The 21,860-nt window shown below is 37.9% G+C and overlaps 1 protein-coding gene across 2 annotated transcripts in view; it reads left to right on the top strand.

Annotated features, from left to right (window-relative positions):
- The window catches only part of HADHB (hydroxyacyl-CoA dehydrogenase trifunctional multienzyme complex subunit beta), a 43,327-nt gene extending 22,404 nt beyond the window's left edge, over positions 1-20,923 (top strand). The window contains exons 6-16 of one of the 2 annotated variants that reach the window (XM_068564580.1): positions 6,605-6,704; positions 9,794-9,881; positions 10,998-11,185; positions 11,525-11,705; positions 12,685-12,806; positions 14,895-14,974; positions 15,054-15,101; positions 15,810-15,897; positions 16,222-16,296; positions 17,398-17,562; positions 20,156-20,923. In XM_068564580.1, coding sequence (XP_068420681.1) covers positions 6,605-6,704; positions 9,794-9,881; positions 10,998-11,185; positions 11,525-11,705; positions 12,685-12,806; positions 14,895-14,974; positions 15,054-15,101; positions 15,810-15,897; positions 16,222-16,296; positions 17,398-17,562; positions 20,156-20,191 — 1,171 coding nt within the window. In that variant the 3' untranslated portion in view covers positions 20,192-20,923. Of the gene's footprint in view, positions 1-6,604; positions 6,705-9,793; positions 9,882-10,997; positions 11,186-11,524; positions 11,706-12,684; positions 12,807-14,894; positions 14,975-15,053; positions 15,102-15,809; positions 15,898-16,221; positions 16,297-17,397; positions 17,662-20,155 lie in introns of those variants that run through there. The other variant, XM_068564579.1, reaches the window with a different exon arrangement.
- The last annotated feature ends 937 nt before the right edge of the window (positions 20,924-21,860 follow it).

Raw genomic sequence — 21,860 nt, forward strand, 5'->3', positions numbered from 1 at the left:
TGGAGTGTTATTGCTTCTAGTCTCTATCAGTGATCAGAACTAGAAAAATATATGTTATTTAAATTGTGTTTATATTGATATTTCAAATTTAAATTTAACATAACTGGGATTTTACTCTTTAATTTTCTATTTGTTTCTCTTTTCTTCTTTTTTTAAAGAAATATATTTTTATTTATTTGGTTGCACCAGGTCTTAGTTGCAGCAGGTGGGCTCCTTAGTTGTTGCATGCAAACTCTTGGTTGCAGCATGCATGTGGGATCTAGTTCCCTGACCAGGGATCGAACCCGGGCCCGCTGCATTGGGAGCTCGGAGTCCTAACCACTGCACCACCAGGGAAGACCCCTCTTTGATTTTTGACTGAAAACTTTGGTTTATGTATCTGTTTTATCCTATTTCAAATTATTTTTTTTTAATTTTTTTATTGGGATATAGTTGATTTATAATCTTATATTAGTTTCAGGGGTACAACATAGTGATTTAAAATTTTTATAGATTATATTCCAAATTATTTATGATTCTTCCTATTTAACTTCTCATTGCCAATTGAGCATCAAAGGTTGACTTTTTATTTTTTTTATTTTTTTAATTTATTTTTTTTTGAACAGTTCTTTTTTTTTTTTTTAACATCTTTATTGAAGTATAATTGCTTTACAATGGTGTGTTAGTTTCTGCTTTAAAACAAAGTGAATCAGTTATACATATACATATGTTCCCATATCTCTTCCCTCTTGCATCTCCCTCCCTCCCACCCTCCCTATCCCACCCCTGTAGGTGGTCACAAAGCACCGAGCTGATCTCCCTGTGCTATGCGGCTGCTTCCCACTAGCTATCTATTTTACATTTGGTAGTGTATATATGTCCATGACACTCTCTCACCCTGTCACATCTCACCCCTCCCCCTCCCCATATCCTCAAGTCAATTCTTTAGTAGGTCTGTGTCTTTATTCCCATCTTGCCACTAGGTTCTTCATGACCTTTTTTTTTTTTTTTTTTCCTTAGATTCCATATATATGTGTTAGCATACTGTATTTGTTTTTCTCTTTCTGACTTACTTCACTCTGTATGACAGATTCTAACTCCATCCACCTCACTACAAATAACTCAGTTTCATTTCTTTTTATGGCTGAGTAATATTCCATTGTATATATGTGCCACATCTTCTTTATCCATTCATCCGATGATGGACACTTTGGTTGCTTCCATGTCCTGGCTATTGTAAATAGAGCTGCAATGAACATTTTGGTACATGACTCTTTTTGAATTATGGTTTTCTCAGGGTATATGCCCAGTAGTGGGATCGCTGGGTCGTATGGTAGTTCTATTTTTAGTTTTTTAAGGAACCTCCATACTGTTCTCCATAGTGGCTATATCAATTTACATTCCCACCAACAGTGCAAGAGTGTTCCCTTTTCTCCACACCCTCTCCAGCATTTATTGTTTCTAGATTTTTTGATGATGGCCATTCTGACCGGTGTGAGATGATATCTCATTGTAGTTTTGATTTGCATTTCTCTAATGATTAATGATGTTGAACATTCTTTCATGTGTCTGTTGGCCATCTGTATATCTTCTTTGGAGAAATGTCTATTTAGGTCTTCTGCCCATTTTTGGATTGGGTTGTTTGTTTTTTTGTTATTGAGCTGCATGAGCTGCTTGTAAATCTTGGAGATTAATCCTTTGTCAGTTGCTTCATTTGCAAATATTTTCTCCCATTCTGAGGGTTGTCTTTTGGTCTTGTTTATGGTTTCCTTCGCTGTGTAAAAGCTTTTAAGTTTCATTAGGTCCCATTTGTTTATTTGTGTTTTTATTTCCATTTCTCTAGGAGCTGGGTCAAAAAGGATCTTGCTGCGATTTATGTCATAGAGTGTTCTGCCTATGTTTTCCTCTAAGAGTTTGATAGTGTCTGGCTTTACACTTAGGTCTTTAATCCATTTTGAGTTTATTTTTGTGTATGGTGTCAGGGAGTGTTCTAATTTCATACTTTTACATGTACCTGTCCAATTTTCCCAGCACCACTTATTGAAGAGACTGTCTTTTCTCCACTGTATATGCTTGCCTCCTTTATCGAAGATAAGGTGACCATATGTGCGTGGGTTTATCTCTGGGCTTTCTGTCCTGTTCCATTGATCTATATTTCTGTTTGTGCCAGTACCAAACTGTCTTGATTACTGTAGCTTTGTAATATAGTCTGAAGTCAGGGAGCCTGATTCCTCCAGCTCCATTTTTCGTTCTCAAGATTGCTTTGGCTATTCGGGGTCTTTTGTGTCTCCATACAAATTGTGAAATTTTTTGTTCTAGTTCTGTGAAAAATGCCTGTGGTAGTTTGATAGGGATTGCACTGAATCTGTAGATTGCTTTGGGTAGTAGAGTCATTTTCACAATGTTGATTCTTCCAATCCAAGAACATGGTATATCTCTCCACCTATTGGTATCATCTTTAATTTCTTTCATCAGTGTTCTATAATTTTCTGCATACAGGTCTTTTGTCTCCTTAGGTAGGTTTATTCCTAGATATTTTATTCTTTTTGTTGCAATGGTAAACGGGAGTGTTTTCTTAATTTCGCTTTCAGATTTTTTATCATTAGTATATAGGAATGCAAGAGATTTCTGTGCATTAATTTTGTATCCTGCTACTTTACCAAATTCATTGATTAGCTCTAGTAGTTTTCTGGTGGCAGTTTTAGGATTCTCTATGTATAGTATCATGTCATCTGCAAACAGTGACAGCTTTACTTCTTCTTTTCCGATTTGGATTCCTTTTATTTCTTTTTCTTCTCTGATTGCTGTGGCTAACACTTCCAAAACTATGTTGAATAATAGTGGTGAGAGTGGGCAACCTTGTCTTGTTCCGGATCTTAGTGGAAATGGTTTCAGTTTTTCACCATTGAGAACAATGTTGGCTGTGGGTTTGTCATATATGGCCTTTATTATGTTGAGAAAAGTTCCCTCTATGCCTACTTTCTGCAGGGCTTTTATCATAAATGGGTGTTGAATTTTGTCGAAAGCTTTCTCTGCATCTATTGAGATGATCATATGGTTTTTCTCCTTCAGTTTGTTAATATGATGTATCACGTTGATTGATTTGCGTATATTGAAGAATCCTTGCATTCCTGGAATAAACCCCTCTTGATCATGGTGTATGATCCTTTTAATGTGCTGTTGGATTCTGTTTGCTAGTATTTTGTTGAGGATTTTTGCATCTATGTTCATCAGTGATATTGGCCTGTAGTTTTCTTTCTTTGTGACATCTTTGTCTGGTTTTGGTATCAGGGTGATGGTGGCCTCGTAGAATGAGTTGGGGAGTGTTCCTCCCTCTGCAATATTTTGGAAGAGTTTGAGAAGGATAGGTGTTAGCTCTTCTCTAAATGTTTGATAGAATTCGCCTGTGAAGCCATCTGGTCCTGGGCTTTTGTTTGTTGGAAGATTTTTAATCACAGTTTCAATTTCAGTGCTTGTGATTGGTCTGTTCATATTTTCTATTTCTTCCTGGTTCAGTCTCGGTAGGTTGTGCATTTCTAAGAATCTGTCCATTTCTTCCAGGTTGTCCATTTTATTGGCATAGAGTTGCTTGTAGTAATCTCTCATGATCGTTTGTATTTCTGCAGTGTCAGTGGTTACTTCTCCTTTTTCATTTCTAATTCTATTGATTTGAGTCTTCTCCCTTTTTCTCTTGATGAGTCTGGCTAATGGTTTATCAATTTTGTTTATCTTCTCGAAGAACCAGCTTTTAGTTTCATTGATTTTTGCTATTGTTTCCTTCATTTCTTTTTCATTTACTTCTGATCTGATCTTTATGATTTCTTTCCTTCTGCTAGCTTTGGGGTTTTTTTTGCTCTTCTTTCTCTAATTGCTTTAGGTGCAAGGTTAGGTTGTTTATTCGAGATGTTTCCTGTTTCTTGAGGTAGGCTTGTATTGCTATAAACTTCCCTCTTAGAACTTCTTTTGCTGCATCCCATAGGTTTTGGGTCGTTGTGTCTCCATTGTCATTTGTTTCTAGGTATTTTTTGATTTCCCCTTTGATTTCTTCAGTGATCACTTCGTTATTAAGTAGTGTATTGTGTAGCCTCCATGTGTTTGTATTTTTTACAGATCTTTTCCTGTAATTGATATCTAGTCTCATAGCGTTGTGGTCGGAAAAGATACTTGATACGATTTCAATTTTCTTAAATTTACCAAGGCTTGATTTGTGACCCAAGATATGATCTATCCTGGAGAATGTTCCATGAGCACTTGAGAAAAATGTGTATTCTGTTGTTTTTGGGTGGAATGTCCTATAAATATCAATTAAGTCCATCTTGTTTAATGTATCATTTAAAGCTTGTGTTTCCTTATTTATTTTCATTTTGGATGATCTGTCCATTGGTGAAAGTGGGGTGTTAAAGTCCCCTACTATGACTGTGTTACTGTCGACTTCCCCTTTTATGGCTGTTAGTATTTGCCTTATGTATTGAGGTGCTCCTATGTTGGGTGCATAAATATTTACAATTGTTATACCTTCCTCTTGGATCGATCCCTTGGTCATTATATAGTGTCCTTCTTTGTCTCTTGTAATAGTCTTTATTTTAAAGTCTATTTTGTCTGATATGAGAATTGCTACTCCAGCTTTCTTTTGATTTCCATTTGCATGGAATATCTTTTTCCATCCCCTCACTTTCAGTCTGTATGTGTCTCTAGGTCTGAAGTGGGTCTCTTGTAGACAGCATATATATGGGTCTTGTTTTTGTATCCATTCAGCCAGTCTGTGTCTTTTGGTGGGAGCATTTAATCCAGTTACATTTAAGGTAATTATTTATATGTCTGTTCCTATTACCATTTTCTTAAATGTTTTGGGTTTGTTATTGTAGGTGTTTTCCTTCTCTTGTGTTTCTTGCCTAGAGAAGTTCCTTTAGCATTTGTTGTAAAGCTGGTTTGGTGGTGCTGAACTCTCTCAGCTTTTGCTTGTCTGTAAAGGTTTTAATTTCTCCATCAAATCTGAATGAGATCCTTGCTGGGTAGAGTAACCTTGGTTGTAGGTTTTTCTCCTTCATGACTTTAAGTATATCCTGCCACCCCCTTCTGGCTTGCAGAGTTTCTGCTGAAAGATCAGCTGTTAACCTTATGGGGATTCCCTTGTGTGTTATTTGTTGTTTTTCCCTTGCTGCTTTTAATATGTTTTCTTTATATTTAATTTTTGATAGTTTGATTAATATGTGTCTTGGCGTGTTTCTCCTTGGATTTATCCTGTATGGGACTCTCTGTGCTTCCAGGACTTGATTAACTATTTCCTTTCCCATATTAGGCAAGTTTTCAACTATAATCTCTTCAAATATTTTCTCACTCCCTTTCTTTTTCTCTTCTTCTTCTGGGACCCCTATAATTCGAATGTTGGTGCGTTTAATGTTGTCCCAGAGGTCTCTGAGACTGTCCTCAGTTCTTTTCATTCTTTTTTCTTTATTCTGCTCTGCAGTAGTTATTTCCACTATTTTATCTTCCAGGTCACTTATCCGTTCTTCTGCCTCAGTTATTCTTCTATTGATCCCGTCTAGAGTATTTTTAATTTCATTTATTGTGTTTTTCATCGTTGCTTGGTTCCTCTTTAGTTCTTCTACATCCTTGTTAAATGTTTCTTGCATTTTGTCTATTCTGTTTCCAAGATTTTGGATCATCTTTACTATCATTATTCTGAATTCTTTTTCAGGTAGACTGCCTATTTCCTCTTCATTTGTTAGGTCTGGTGTGTTTTGACCCTGCTCCTTCACCTGCTGTGTGTTTTTTTGTCTTCTCATTTTGCTTATCTTACTGTGTTTGGGGTCTCCTTTTCACAGGCTGCAGGTTCGTAGTTCCCGTTGTTTTTGGTATCTGTCCCCAGTGGCTAAGGTTGGTTCAGTGGGTTGTGTAGGCTTCCTGGTGGCGGGGACTAGTGCCTGTGTTCTGGTGGATGAGGCTGGATCTTGTCTTTCTGGTGGGCACGTCCACGTCTGGTGGTGTGTTTTGGGGTGTCTGTGCACTTATTATGATTTTAGGCAGCCTCTCTGCTAATGGATGGGGCTGTGTTCCTGTCTTGCTAGTTGTTTGGCATAGTGTCCAGCACTGTAGCTTGCTGGTCGTTGAGTGAAGCTGGGTCTTGATGTTGAGATGGAGATCTCTGAGAGATTTTCGCCGTTTGGTATTACGTGGAGCTGGGAGGTCTCTTGTGGACCAGTGTCCTGAAGTTGGCTCTCCCACCTCAGAGGCACAGCCCTGATGCCTGGCTGGAGCACCAAGAGCCTTTCATCCACACAGCTTTTGGGAGGTCTGACGTCTTCTGCCAGCGTTCAGTGGGTGTTCTGTAGGAGCAGTTCCACGTGTAGATGTATTTCTACTGTATCTGTGGGAAGGAAGGTGATCTCCGCATCTTACTCTTCCGCCATCTTGCCCCTACCGCCAAAGGTTGACTTTTTAAATTAGACTTTAATTTATTTGATAAGGTGCCACATGCTTGTCAAATTAAGGAAAAGATACAATCTCTACTCTTAAATCTAAAGTTAACCTTTTAACCAAAGTTAACTGTAGTGCTTTATGTGATGATCTATGGCACTATCTTGAATGTATGAAATGTTTCTTTGCTTTGGACTTCTGCTGGCAGGGGTTTGTTGCATCGGACCAGTGTCCCAAAGGATGTTGTTGATTATATCATCTTCGGCACAGTTATACAGGAAGTCAAAACAAGCAATGTGGCTAGAGAGGTGAGTAAAACAAACTTTATATTGTTTAAAGATTGATAGGAGAATCAATTTGAGTTTTAATTAATAGAATTTACTCTTTAAAAGTTTTAAAAATTCATTAAAGTTATATTTGACTTAAATGTGATTTTACTACTTGAATTATTTTATATTTAAAAGAATTATAGTATAAATCAAATGACGTACACTATACTAGAATATATTTATACTATACATCAAATCAATTATTTAAGCTGGTTTGGGATATTTTAGTTTGTTTTCTCTTAGGAAAATAGAGATTATGGCAAAGTATGGCTGATGTGACTTTTAGTAATGCTAGATATTGTGGCCTCTAACTTAAAATTTCAACATTTTACAAAGAACTTATTTCATAACACGGTTTTTGTTGGAGGTAGCCTTGCTTATTCATTTGTTCCCTTTGACTAGATGACACATAGGGCAGTTTCTTTTTTAACTATTTCACAGGCATTTACTTTTACCCTAGTTGGCAAAGCTCCATGTAGTGTTTATTGGGCAGCTGAGATAATAATGACAGGCCTTGGAACTTCTGCAGCATGTTCTACAGGCATTTCATGATGAATAGTCCAAAAACATTTTCTGGGCTTTGTTTCAATTCAAAAGTGACTATTTGGGTAAAGTTGGCTCCAAAGCACATTTCATTGTGCTAAGCATTTTCTTTATTTCTGGTTTGTGCTTGCCATATTATTGTGTTCAGTATAGTTGGAAGGGCAGTAACTTTCACCAGTGTCAGCCAAGAGAAGGGGAAATGAGCAGGACTGAAAGTATTTGTTTTGTCCCCCCTTTTTACTCATCAGTATATGTTGACTGCTGAAGGCCTGGTGTTACCGAAGTCCGCCATAATCAGCTACTGTATATTGTAAGGAGGCAGGAAAGAATTAAGAACAGGAAGAGGGTTTTTTTTCCCGTCCTGATTTTTTTGTTTTTCCCTGGACCTTCACCCTTCTAAATGTATCAAATATGACAATTTCATGAGTATATCAACATTTTCAACTTTTATATTCTGAAAAAAACAAAGTGACTCTTATAAGAGCGCTTAAAAAGTAAATATTAAATCTGTTTCAATTTTCTCTATATTTCTATTCTATCCCAACACTAAAGCCATAATTTTTTTTCTGGAAATTTTATATCCATATGCAAATCTCAGCTATTGATTGACATGTGGTAGATTCCCTCTCCCAGCCCTGTAATACTAAAGGCTAAATTGAGGGGATATGTTATAAGTATGTCTCTCTATAGTTGTTTTGTAACCTAAAGGCTACTGTGACTTCCAGCTAGAAAACTTTAAGCACCTGTTGTCTGTATTAATAGTGTAATAATGAAATCCTGAAAGGCTTCTGCTGCTGAGTTCCCATGAACCTGACTTCACTGAAGGGCCTCAGCATACTTCCCTGCTCTCCAACTTAACTAAGAGGCATTTTCCTCCTTTCCCCTCATTGTACTATCTAGAGCCTAAGCTTGCCTTGAGAGCTATTCAGACTTTAAATAGAAACATGTAGACAAGGTTCACCAGCAGCCACTTCTATTTAAAGTTCCTTCAGTCTTGAGAGTCATCTGGGGCCAGGGGTGTGACACAGGCTAGAGAGGACCACGTGAGGATCAGGCCATTACAACCTCAGTGCCCTTTACACTTGCCCCACTGGGAAGCTCTCCTCCCCTTCCCCTTGGAGACTTGCCTCTCTCTTCCTTTTGGGTTGGTTTACATTGAGAGGCTGAGGTGCAGCTGCCAGCGGGTAGTTTTCAACAAAGTGTTGGGCACTTAGTATCAGGCCTCACTGGAAAGACCAGAGTAAGGTCATGTTGCATGTACACTACTGTAACACATTTCTGTCCCTATGGATTATGGTGAATGGTGGTAAATGCGGTAACTAGTATAGGTAGTATAAGTATGAAGATAAAAATCAGTTAAGAAACAGAACCCTTTAATCTCAGCTTTGGAAACATGCTAACCTTACCAAATTATAGAAAATCTTGTATTCTGAGGATAAATAGTTTGAGAAAAAGGCCACTAAAAATTAATTCCCTTAATAGGAACCAGAATTTCATAGTAAATGATGGTAGGGGGTGGGGGGAGATGAGCTGTTGAGAGCTTTGTTTTTAAAGTGAAAATTTAATATTATAAAAGTAAGTATTTTATTTTTGCACGTATGCATTAGTTCTTTACAGAAACAAAAATGGAATCAGGCATTCACTGTTTTTTTGGCAGCATAATTTACTCAATAAATAGTATAATAAAATAATAGATGTCCTCTTGTCCATTTTTAGATTAAAGGAGGGCCTCAGTTTTTCTCAAGGCCCCTCAAATTACTCTCTTTTGAAGCACCTCTTGTGTCATCATCCTGACCAGTTTTCTCATTTCCAGTTGTTAACTGGTCTAACCCTTATTTGTCAGAGGCTCACTTGAGGCTCAGGCAGTTTTCCAAAATTTCTTGCATCAACTTGAACTCTTGCATGTTTGGCATGTTTTCCAGTTCCTCTCTGCGTTGGATCACGGTGTGCTGTCTGAAATATCAGGCAGTCAGTGAAAGTAGAGACGTGTGTAATCAGGCAGGGACCTGTGTGGGAATCTGTTCATGAGGGGTCAGTTCTTCAGAAATTATTTTCATGTTTGATGACTTTGCTTTACTACTAAGCCTTATAACTGCAGGAACATAGGTCATGAGAACCCCACACCATGATATAGGTCATCATTCCGTCAACTGTATGTAGCAGATTTACTTTAGGTTTACTTGCAAATTTAAGCAAGTTAAAATCAAATTACATATTAATGTCCTTAAAGCTCTGAGAAAAGCATTGCTAAGAAATCAGGTGAACTGCAAGACTGTTGTAGGCTTGAATACCACACTAGAAAATGGCTACAAGGAACTTGGCAGAGTGCTTGTCAGTTAATGGCTAGACGAAAAATTAGTAAACCATTTCTGTGATGTGCTTAGTTTTATTTTAAATATTACTCTATGGATTATTGAACTCAAATCCTTTCCTGATTTACCATACAATGAAGTATTGCTTAAAGCACCATTTACCTGTAGCACTGCCTTCGTAAGTGATCATTTCATTCACTCTGTTTCCTGAAGGCTGCCCTCGGAGCTGGCTTCTCTGATAAGACTCCTGCTCACACTGTTACCATGGCTTGCATCTCTTCCAACCAAGCCATGACCACAGGTATGTTTTTTTGACTGCAGAAGGTAGTTCTCCTTTGTCTTTTATATGATCATTAAAAACTACTCTTAACAGAAATAAATGATCTCTGTGTGTTTCAAAAAATAAGGTAATGTTTAAATTTTTTGATTTTTGACAGTAGTTCTCTGCCCTTTTTCCTGCCCTCCGTACCTGAGGACCACAACCATTCTTGTAGTTTCTCCATCAGTAGTGTGGCTGGCTATCTCAGGGATTATTTGTTGGAGGGATACTTCTAGATTTGAGGCATGAGAAGTTTATAACCTGCTAGATTTTAGTTAGGTGATTCTAATATGATACTCCCCCACAAAGATTGTGGCCTTCCTCCCTCTACCATTGTCACAGTGATAAGTCACTGCTTTAGATGATACAACTCTTTTCCTCTACTTTTCCCCCACATCTAGGCATTTTTATAATTAGTTAGGAATTCTCCTAAAAAACTTAGCAAATCTGTGGGACATTTTGTAGCATCAACCCTTATTGTGAAGAGACAGGAAACGTGAAAGATATGGTCATGATGTGCTCTCTTAGTGACATCAAGGCCAGGTTGCCACCTAAGGGGTGGCAGGGGATGAAGCCAGAGGCAGGGATGGGGGCATCCTCCACTCCACGCAGCATGGGTCTGGGTAGAGCGACACAGTACTTGCCAGTGGCCATAAAGAGGGAAAGGGGCTGCCTTCTATCTAAAAGCCAGAATTTCTCTAGCTTCTAGTAGAAATTGAAATTCTCTTTATAGGAAAAAAGTCATTATAGAAACTAAAGCTGGGAGCATATAAAATATGCCAAAAGTTTTGGTTTAGAGTACGATTTGTTTGAGAGTTGGTCCAGTGGATACTTCCGGAAGTTGATGTCCATACAGCCTGAATGAAACTTGTTTTTCTCCAGTGCGTCGAATGTATTTTTAGTCATTTAAAAACCTTACCCTAATCCCTCTGACGAGGTAAAAAACCTTAATTACACATGTTGTACAATGCTAGTAACTATCATACAATTTTTAAATCAAGAAGCCTAAATGTAAAAAAAGGATAAACATTTTAAATTACCAATGGCCTGTTTATCTATACAAGAGATGCTCATGTACCTGTGCCCTGTGCCCTGTAGCTGTCAGCTTGATTGCTTCCGGCCAGTGTGATGTGGTCGTGGCAGGCGGTGTAGAGTTAATGTCTGACGTCCCTATTCGCCATTCAAGGAAAATGAGGAAGATGATGCTGGATCTCAGTAAGGCCAAGACTCTGGGTCAGCGACTGTCTTTAATCTCTAAATTCAGATTGAATTTCCTGTCACCCGAGGTGAGACTTGTGAACGCTTACATAAAGACTTGTGTTGCTGAAGCATCCCATTGCAGAGATTTAGACTTAGGGAAGACAGCATGGGTTCAGTTATGCTCTAGCAGTTGCAGATTCTGTTAGTTACAGGGAAAGGTTAATTATTTGGTCCAGATGGAAAGAAAGAAAAAATAGTGGTTCGAAGATTTGAATTTGTAAGCCCTTTTTAGAGATGCCCTGCTCAGAAAGAACTTCCCTTGTCTTGGTCTTGATTGATAGTAGACTTTAACTTTCCCAAATAACCCTAGGTATGGTATAGCACCTGTTAACAGTGTGCCTGGTCCTGAATATCTCCTTTCTCAGCTTCCAGCAGTGGCCGAGTTCTCCACCAATGAGACCATGGGCCACTCTGCAGACCGACTGGCTGCCGCCTTCGCTATTTCTCGGCTGGAACAGGATGAGTATGCACTGCGCTCACACAGCCTGGCCAAAAAGGCACAGGATGAAGGACTCCTTTCTGATGTCGTGCCCTTCAAAGTACCAGGTAAAACAGTTTGCTTAACTTTGTAGAGGAGAATGCTCTTAATGCTCTTGATATTTGTTAGGGAGTTCTGAATTTCTTCCAAAACTCCAAAGACCCCGAGTGACTTTCCAGTAAATATGATGGTTCTCTTTCCAAAACACTCAGCCTTTATTCTTAAACATGGACTCAAGTTTCAATCCTTGTTGTAACAGTAGGTAAACATTTTTTTTTTAAAGATTTTATTTTATTATTTACTTATGTATTTATTTTCGGCTGTGTCGGGTCTTAGTTGCAGCACGCGGGATCTTTGTTGAGGCATGCGGGCTCCTCGTTGCGGCGCACAGGCTTATCTCTAGTTGTGGCATGTGGGTTTTTTCTCTCTAGTTGTGGTGCACGGGCTCCAGGGTGTGTGGGCTCTGTAGTTGTGGTGCGCGGGTTCCAGAGCGCGTGGGCCCCGTAGTTTGCAGCACACAGGCTCTCTCGTTGAGGCGCGCGAGCTCAGTAGTTGTGGTGCGCAGGCTTAGTTGCCCCAAGGCACGTGGAATCTTAGTTCCCTGACCAGGGCTGGAACGCGCGTCCCCTTCATTAGAAGGTGGATTCTTTACCACTTGACCACCAGGGAAGTCCCTGGTAAAACTTTTAAAAAGGGAAGTTTTTATGTCTCCTTTAGATCTTGCAGATATGTTTTAGTTCTTATGTGCATGCCTGTTTTTAAAATTCTTCATTCATATCTCTTCTGTATAGAAGAGCCAAATGTGAATGAATATCTTAAGAAAATAGGGTATCCTTTCTAATGTTAAATCATTTAGATTATTTCCCAGAAGTCTTAAGAATTTATTTTCAAATTTGGTAATATCTTGATAACTATAAGAGGCTTTCTTTTTAGTGAATATCTGTGGTTTACATTTTATTTGTTCTTGTGATTTTTAAGGTGTATTTCTCTGGAGAAGATATATAATGCTTGTTGTGCCTTAGAGTTAAAAACTTCATATTTTTATAGGAAAAGATACAGTTACTCAAGATAATGGCATTCGTCCTTCCTCCCTGGAGCAAATGGCCAAACTAAAACCTGCATTCATCAAGCCATATGGCACAGTGACAGCTGCAAATTCTTCTTTTCTGGTAACTATGTGTGCTATATGTGTTTACTAGTGATCTTTTATGTTTGTGTACTCTCAATAGAAAAGCCTGAAATAGAGGTATTTGTGTGTATTATGAATAGAGACTTAAAAATATACTTCCTCATTACAAAGATAATATTAAAATAGAATTATAGCTTTTAAAGCCATAGAAGTCTCCTGACCCAGTCACCATTCTGATACAAAAAGCTGTTCTTTTCAGGCACTTCAGCAGTCAAAAAACTTTGACTGCCTGTGCTAGGCACTGGAGATAAAAAGAACAGTTTATTGTAATGTAGTGAGAAAGTGCTGTGAAGACTATAAGCATAGGCTCTTGGGGAAGATACATAGATGGGTGAGTCAAAGAGGCTTCTTAGAGGAGGTGACCCTTGCTCAGAGAATCTTGAAGGACGAGTACAAGCCAATTCAAGTAGTATATAAATGGCATTCTAGGCAAAAGGAACAGCAAATGCAAAATCAGGAGTTATGAGAGCAAGGACCTCTTTGGGGAAAAGCTTGGTTGGAACATAGGATATGAATTCAGGGAGTCATGTAAGACTTGGTTGGCAAGTAGGCAGAGAGAGTGACAAGATACTTCTCCTAGCTCTGATTGTTAGAAAATTATGTTTTATGCCGGCCCCCAAATTACTTTCCTATAAGCATCATGGAATAAATCTACCCTCGTTTTCTGTTGTTGTTATTTTGCTTATATGCAGGTAGCTTCATGTCCTTGCTTGGGTTTTTTTTCTTCTCCTCAATTGAATGTCCCTGCTGATTCTGCTTCTGCTTGGGAGATGTGGTTTCCCTTCTCCTACTACCTTGGGTGTAGTCTTCTGGATATAGTTCATCTGGTCAATGTTTCTTTTACAGTGTAACTCCTCTACCCAGATATACAGTCTAGAAACATAGGCAAATGTTTGACATATTTGACTTTGGTAAATGATGATTTAATGCCTGCTCTTGAGCTCGGGCAAGGGTGCCTGAAGTGGTTCCAACATGATGGTGTACCACTCTGTAAAGCCTGAGTGGTGAAGGGCCGGTTAGGTGATTATTTCCAAAACCAAGTTGGATGATAGGGCCATATGGTATGGGTTACACTCTTGGCAGATCTGAACCCCCTTGATGACTTGTGGGGTGTGCAAAAGGTTCAGGTTTATTCATCAAAAATCAGAAACACGAATCATCAGAGGTAATGCATCACAAATACATGGATTTTCAGAGATTTTGTTAACGCACCACATTCACTGCAATTTTGCACAACTGCACATTGAATATATGATTGATGTGATATCATTATGTATAGTCACCTGTGTTTCCAGACTTTATGCCCGCCTATCGGTAGTGGCTACATAGCCTCTTCAAAATTACTGAGTTATAAAAATATGGTCTGATGTGGTAGAAATTGTTTTGATTTTGCAAATTCTAGAGAGTAGTTTCCTTTCCTTTGGAATTTTGGATTTTTTTTTTTTTTTTTTGAGCTCTTTCTTTTGAAGCAATGGTAAAGGGCTTCTGTGAGTGGTACTTCTTTGTCCCCCAACTTCTCAGTTGTCAGTTGGAAAAAAGCACGTGGGGTAGGTCCAGAGAGGGAAGGCCATGGTTCTTATGTTCTCAGCTATCTACCTATTTCTTCTTCTCCCATTGTTATAGTCTATAAATAGAAGAAAATCACCTCGAAGCCACAGGCAGGAAGCAGCTGGGAAACAGTCCAGAAAATGTAAAAACAAATCAGTAAACAAGAGATTTTTTTGGAGATTGTTTTAATTCATAAAATTCCTTATATTCTGCACTAAAAGCAAAAAACTTTTAGTTTATCATGAACACATATTTCTAGAGTTACCTATTCTCCTCATCCATTTTGATAATTACGGTACTTTCTGAATAGGCTCTTCTACCCTCATCTTCCAAAAGTGGGTCGGTGTGTGTGTTTGAATTGTGACTTAACGATGGATAAAATGAAAAGGTTTTGTTATATAGAGGCACTGTATAAGTGTCACTGGTTGGTAGATTTAGGAACAGGGCATAGAAGGTGGCTGAAGAAAGACCACCAGAGAGGCTGCAGAATTTAACATTTTTGTTCCGGTCAACATTTCAGACCGATGGTGCATCTGCAGTGCTGATTTTGGCAGAGGAAAAAGCTCTGGCCATGGGTTATAAGCCGAAGGCATATTTGAGGTAAAGTAAGTGTTCAAATAAATTGCCTCTGGTTTCTTTATTTTAGTGCTAGAGCTAACTCCTCTATTTTTTTACCTAGGGATTTCATGTACGTGTCTCAGGATCCAAAAGATCAGCTTTTACTTGGGTAGGTAGCAGTGTATATCCTAGGATTATAATGAAAAATATTTGGTTACCAATGTTTCTTACATAGATTTTAAAGTACATTAAGCCCTGAGTTCATAATTGGCTTGTGAGTTGGATTTTTTAAATAATAATAATCTTTTATGTTGCTTTATCATTTTATAGTTTTGGAGTCTCTTCCACTTTTTCCTATACTTTTCTACTTATAATTACAATATATATACAATTTTGTGTTCTTGTTTTACATTAAGATGTCATAAGCATTTTTTTCATATTGCCACACACTCTGCAACAGTCTTCAGAATAGCTTTTATAAAAGCCTCCTAATGTTTAGACTCCTCTCCCTCCCTCACGAGGCTCTACCCTCACTAGCCTCCATTATGTCCTTTAACTAGCCACGCCCCTTCTGATGCTCTGCCCTTTGAACTCTGTGTTCTTCTAGCTCTTCACATTATTAAGTTGTCCTTCTTGTTAATTGTTTACTTGCTTATTATCTATTTCTCTGAGTCCAGAATATCAACTGCAAAGGGCAGAGGCCATGTCTGTTCAGTTTAATATTGTATCACCAACACTTAATATTTGTACAGTAGAATCAGTGAGTGAGTGGAAGACACTCTGATAATTATGTAGAACTCAGTTTGGGGAATATGAAGGAGCTCTTAGGTTAAAAATTAAAGTTTTAATATTGTATCACTTATTTTTTTCTTTTCAGACCAACATATGCTACTCCAAAAGTTTTAGAAAAGGCAGGATTAACAATGAATGATATTGATGCTTTTGAATTTCATGAAGCTTTCTCAGTAAGTCACTTTAAAGACACATATCAAAGGACTATAATCATTTAATATGAGTAAAACAAGAGTGGAGCTTTATATTTGAAGTACTGACTTACACTGCTGGGAAGGGCATGATGGGAGGAACCCAGGGCTACACACACAGTGCTGAAAAACATACCTTTTGAAGCTATCACTTTGAGGCCCTTCAGAAGTACCAGATTGTTTCTTTAGGAAATATTCACTGAAAACTGATCTAAAGGTTTGCTTAGCTTTAAAGTTAGACAAACGCAAAGAACGCCTTGAGGGACATTACTAACAAGGTTCTTATTGAGTTATTTTCCTTTCTAGGGTCAGATTTTGGCTAATTTGAAAGCCATGGATTCTGATTGGTTTGCACAAAACTACATGGGTAGAAAAGCCAAGGTAAGTTTCTGGTTAAAATATGCTCGAGGAACTTCCCTGGTGGTCCAGTGGTTAAGACTCTGCACTTCCACTGCAGGGGGCGCGGGTTCGATCCCTGGTTGGGGAATTAAGATCCTGCATGCCGTGCAGCATAGCCAAAAAAAAAGTTTGAATTTCCAAAGCACTTTAATATTTGGAGCTTTAATACCTGCTAATAAAAATATGAAGAGGAAAGCTGCTGCTTCTTATGAAGAATTTTGTGTTTCATTACATATATTTATTTCTTAGTTGAAAAATACCTCCTGGAAATTCTTTAGAAAAAAATAAAAGCAAGGATAAAGAAGATGTGGCACATATATACAATGGAATATTACTCAGCCATAAAAAGAAACAAAATTGAGTTATTTGTAGTGAGGTGGATGGACCTAGAGTCTGTCATACAGAGTGAAGTAAGTCAGAAAGAGAAAAACAAATATCATATGCTAACACATACATATGGAATCTAAAAAAAAAAATGGTTCTGAAGAACCTAGGGGCAGGACAGGAATAAAGATGCAGGCGTAGAGAATGGACTTGAGGACACGGGGAGGGGAAAGGGTAAGCTGGGACGAAGTGAGAGAGTGGCATGGACATAGATACACTACCAAATGTAAAATAGATAGCTAGTGGGAAGCAGCAGCACAGCACAGGGAGATCAGCTCGGTGCTTTGTGTCCACCTAGAGGGGTGGGATAGGGAGGGTGGGAGGGAGACGCAAGAGGGGGGAGATGTGGGGATATATGTATACACAAAGCTGACTCACTTTGTTATACAACAGAAACTAACACACCATTTCATTGTAAAGCAATTATACTCCAATAAAGATGTTAAAAAACAAAAAATAAAATAAAAGCAAAATTTTAGGTTGTCTTTGTTCATCCATTCTGATGTTAGATGAAAAATAAATGGGCCCTTGGCTTTCAGAATTGATTTAGAATTTCTTTCTTTTGCAGTAAAATAACTTGTGATTTGTCTTTAAGTTAGTTACTTCCCTTTATTGCCATTACTACCTGTTAACTACGAGCCTGGCCTGATTCTTAAGTAAACTCATCTTTATATTTGTGTCTGTTTTTGTGGGATCCAGGTTGGATCGCCTCCTTTGGAGAAGTTTAACATCTGGGGTGGATCACTCTCCCTGGGGCACCCGTTTGGAGCCACTGGCTGTCGGTTGGTCATGGCAGCTGCCAACAGATTACAGAAGGAAGGAGGCCAGTATGGGTTGGTTGCCGCCTGTGCAGCTGGAGGGCAGGTATGTCACAGAAGCTTCATAGGAGCTTCCAGAAAGTCATTTTCTTGGAAACAAAACAAATTCATCCAAGAATGTTTGATTTAGCTTAATTTGAAACAGTCTTAGAGCGATTTTTCTGATGACAGACAACCGGGAAAAAAGCAGCCCATTTTTGTGGGGAGGGAGTACAACTTTGATTCTGATAGTACTTTGAAAGGAAGAATCTATTTAAATCCAAGTTATTTTTTTTCCCTAAAATAATGTTTGTGTTTTTTGTTTATAAAAGTTACATGTGCTCCGTATGGAAATTATGAAAATACGAAAAGTATTTAGAAAATAAAATTATAATCACTTATAATCCCCTCATCAGACACTATCATTATTCACACTTTGATATATTTTCTTCTTTAATAATAAAATTTTATTCATTTATCTAGTCACCATGAGACCTTATCTATAAAATCTCTCCAAGTCTTTCTTGAGAACTGAACTATACCTTAATGGAGAATTAATTTGCCTCTGGATAACCCTTTGCTATTTAGCTGAGGAAAATTATGTTTTTCTACAGATTTTTTTTCTATCTGCTTTACTTGTGTTACTGACGAAACTTCCTACCTGCTATAGCATTTCACTGTGGGAATAAAATCCAAAAGGAAGGCTGGTTGTAATCTTTTTTTTTTCCCAACCCTGATGGAAACAGATTTGATTTTTCTCCAGATAACAGAAACTATCTGTTGCCGACCAAGATGAATAAGATATGTAAAAGTATAAACATCTTACATTTAAAAGCCTTTATTTATGGCTTTTTCTCAGAGACTTTGAAAAAGCAAGGAATCAGTTATTTTTAGGTTGGAATATTTTAGACTTCACAATCAGAAGTATTTTCTAATCTGTGTAACTTCATTTACAGAAAACCATGGTAAATCAGGACTGGAGCCCTCCCTCGTACCTTTCTATGCCAAGTTTAAATGAGGGAGGTACCTAGTGCATAGCATTGTACATAGTGCATAGTCCACAGAGGTTAATGTCCTTTGGTTTTGAGTGTTTGTTCCCTAATTTTTTAACCTAGCACATAGAGGATTAATAACACAATACTAGATGCTTTTGTGGATGAACAAAGAATAATATCCAGTATTATTATTTACCTCTAGAAGTTTACAGTATAGTGAAGAAGGAGATGATGCATCTTAGAAACTAGATTAAACTTGGCATTGTTTCTTCAAGAGCCAAATGAGTGCTACAAACATGATTAGATCAAAGGAGGAATCCATCATTGTGGATCAGGATTTCTCAGCTTTGGCACTAGTAACATTTTGGGCCAGATAATTCTTTGTTGTGGGTGAGGGGACTGCGCTGTGTGTTGTAGGGTGTTTAACATGGTCTCTACCCACTAGATAACAGTAGCAAACCACCCCCCTCACTCCCCACCACCCCCCCGCCCCCCTGCCATGCACACAGTTGGGACAACCAGAAATATCTCCAGACATTGCTAAATGTCCTCTGGGGAGAGGAGGGAGCAAAATCACTGCCGTTGAGAACCACTGATCTAGTGCAATATATAAAAGATTTGGAACATGAAAACAACACAGTTGAAATAAAACAGGAAGAGGAATATTCTACCTTATTATGGGCCCTTCTAGGACAACCCCAAGTCAGTCAAACCTTCCTGTCCATGTTCTTTTGTTTGCTTGTGCCTGTATCAAGGTATTTAGCAGTTTGTTTTGAAGTACAGTGTATATTAGATTGAGGATACAGACCATATAGCAAAACTTCGTACCCACACAGTGTTCAGCTTGGTGCCTTATAAATAATAGTTGCTTAATATTTGTGGGGATTGAATTGAATCTAGAAGCAGGGAGATTAGTTAGGCTATTAACTAGTTTGATAGCAGTCCAAAAGATAGAATGACTATGATTATCAGATAGGATTTAGACTCATGAAATCATTAATTTCTATACTAGGTTTAAACTAGGGCGATAACTTGGATATAGCACTGTGCCTAGTACTAGGAAAGGAATTTTCTACCTTTTTACCTTTGTGGGACCTCAAATCATCATCTTGACCTGCATAGAGTAGTAAAGAAGAGACCAGGTTTTGGAATCATCTGGTTTCAAGTCCTGGCCCTGTTACTTAATAGCTTTGTGGATTTGGATGAGTAACTTAACCTCTCAAAGCCTCAGTTTTCTTATCTAGGAGAGGGAGAAGGCTGTTGTTGGATTCACTGTATTGCGTTTATTTTTATGCAGCTAAAAAAGCCCCTCTGGCTTATTTTAATAGTAACCACTTACAGAGCATCTACTAGGAGTCAGACTCTTCTAGATAGACTCTGATACACATGTGTATACATGTATGTGTGTGTGTGTGTATACATACACACATTGTATGCTATCTGATGCTCACAAAAACACTTTGAAGTGGGCACCATGAACCCCATTTAGAGAGCAAGTTGAGGTTCCGAATGGCTGATAACTTTCCCAAGATCACACAGTGTTTGAATGGCAGAGCCAGGATTAAGTTCCAAAGCCTATATTTTTCCCATTGTTCTATGCTTCCTCTGTACTGGCTGGATTCATTGCATTTGACTGCTCTAACTGAACTTTTTTTTCCTTTACAGGGCCATGCTATGATAGTGGAAGCTTATCCAAAATAAAAGATCAAGAAGAGGTGACCTGGAGTTTCTGTGCAACACTCACCCTAGGCAATGCCATTTCAATGCACTACTCAGTGACATCTATAGTTCCTAGCTCCTCTTAGGAAAACAAAATTTGTGGCCTTCTGTTAAGTACTTTGCAGTTAAGCCTTTCCAGTGTTCTGAGCTTTCCAATAATCACGGCTTATTACTCTTTCAGGAATTTCTTAGTTACCAGAATCTCTCAACAGTGATAAGTTTAAGCAATTGTGTTTGGTCTTTATTTTTATGAAAGACTCAATGAGTGGTTGCAATTTTGGAAAGAATTTAGCTGAGATTTGGAATCACCTTTGTAACATTTGCAAATTATAGCTCATTCCTATTTGTGACCTAAAGATAAATGTTTTCTATAAAATACAAACCAATGTGCCTAAATTTAACTTAATTATGGAAAGGTAATTCAGAATCTGAACATCACTGAAAATTTACAGTAAATGTTTAGATATATAAATACCATGTTGGTTAACCTTAATAAAGTAGAGAAGTATCAGAGAACCATTTGCCTTGTTTTCTTAGAGGTAAAAGGTGGTTCTCTTGCCTTAGAGACAGATTTTGCCTTGGATTACTCATTTGTAACTTCTAACCATTTTAGTCAACCATGAAGCTGCTAGGAACATAAAGAAGGTCCTGCTTTAGAATAACACCATTTTTTCCCCAGTGCCCAGTTGAAATAAATTTATTTTACTGTTTGGAGATGTTTCTGTTTGCCGGGTTTAATGAAATGTAAAGAAATTTCAAAAATTTGGTCAACATACTAAAAATTCTCTGAGTTTTTTGACAACCAAACTGCATTAAATAACATGTATGCTAGTGCATTGCAGAAGCAAAAGTCTCAGTTGCAACCATTCATGTGAATTTCATTTAGGTCTATGAAAGTTACTGGCAATCAGAATCATACTCTAGTTCAGGGACAGATTGGGCAAGGGAGCAAGTGCTAACCTCTTAAAAGGTTATTTGAGAGTCCCAGCTTTATTTCCCCATGATTTCATTGCTGAATTACACCTAATGTGAGTTTTTAATACTGCAAACCATTATATTTACATATCACAAGTATTAACTCTAGATAAGTTAAATATAAAAGATAAAAAACTTTTTAAAATTTAGAAAAAAAATACCACTATGACCCTTAGGTTGGGGCGGGGAGAATTTCTTAAATAAGACATCTAAAGTGTTATCATAAAAGAAAAGATCTATAAATTTGCCTATGTTGAAATAAGAACCTTTGTTCTTTATATGATAGAGTGGAAAGACAAGCCACAAATGGGGTGAAGATACAGATGTAACTTACAAAGGATGTGCATATATATATCTTTTATATATATGTACATATATATATCTTATCAAAAATATATCTTTTATATCTCTATCATATCATGCATATGATCGATACCTTACAAGATATATATGATATAGATATATTTTACAAAGGATCCAGGGTGTATACAGAATTCCTGCCAATCAAAAAGAAGAAAGATAGGGACTTCCCTGGTGATCCAGTGGTTAAGACTCTGGGCTTCCACTGCAGGGGGCTCGGGTTCAGTTCCTGGTCGGGGAGCTAAGATCCCACATGCCATGCGGTGAGGCCAAAAAAAAAAGAAGAAAGATAACTTGGTAAAATATGGCAAAAGAT

This window comes from Eschrichtius robustus, chromosome 15, assembly GCF_028021215.1.
Source record: "Eschrichtius robustus isolate mEscRob2 chromosome 15, mEscRob2.pri, whole genome shotgun sequence".
NCBI lineage: Eukaryota > Metazoa > Chordata > Mammalia > Artiodactyla > Eschrichtiidae > Eschrichtius > Eschrichtius robustus.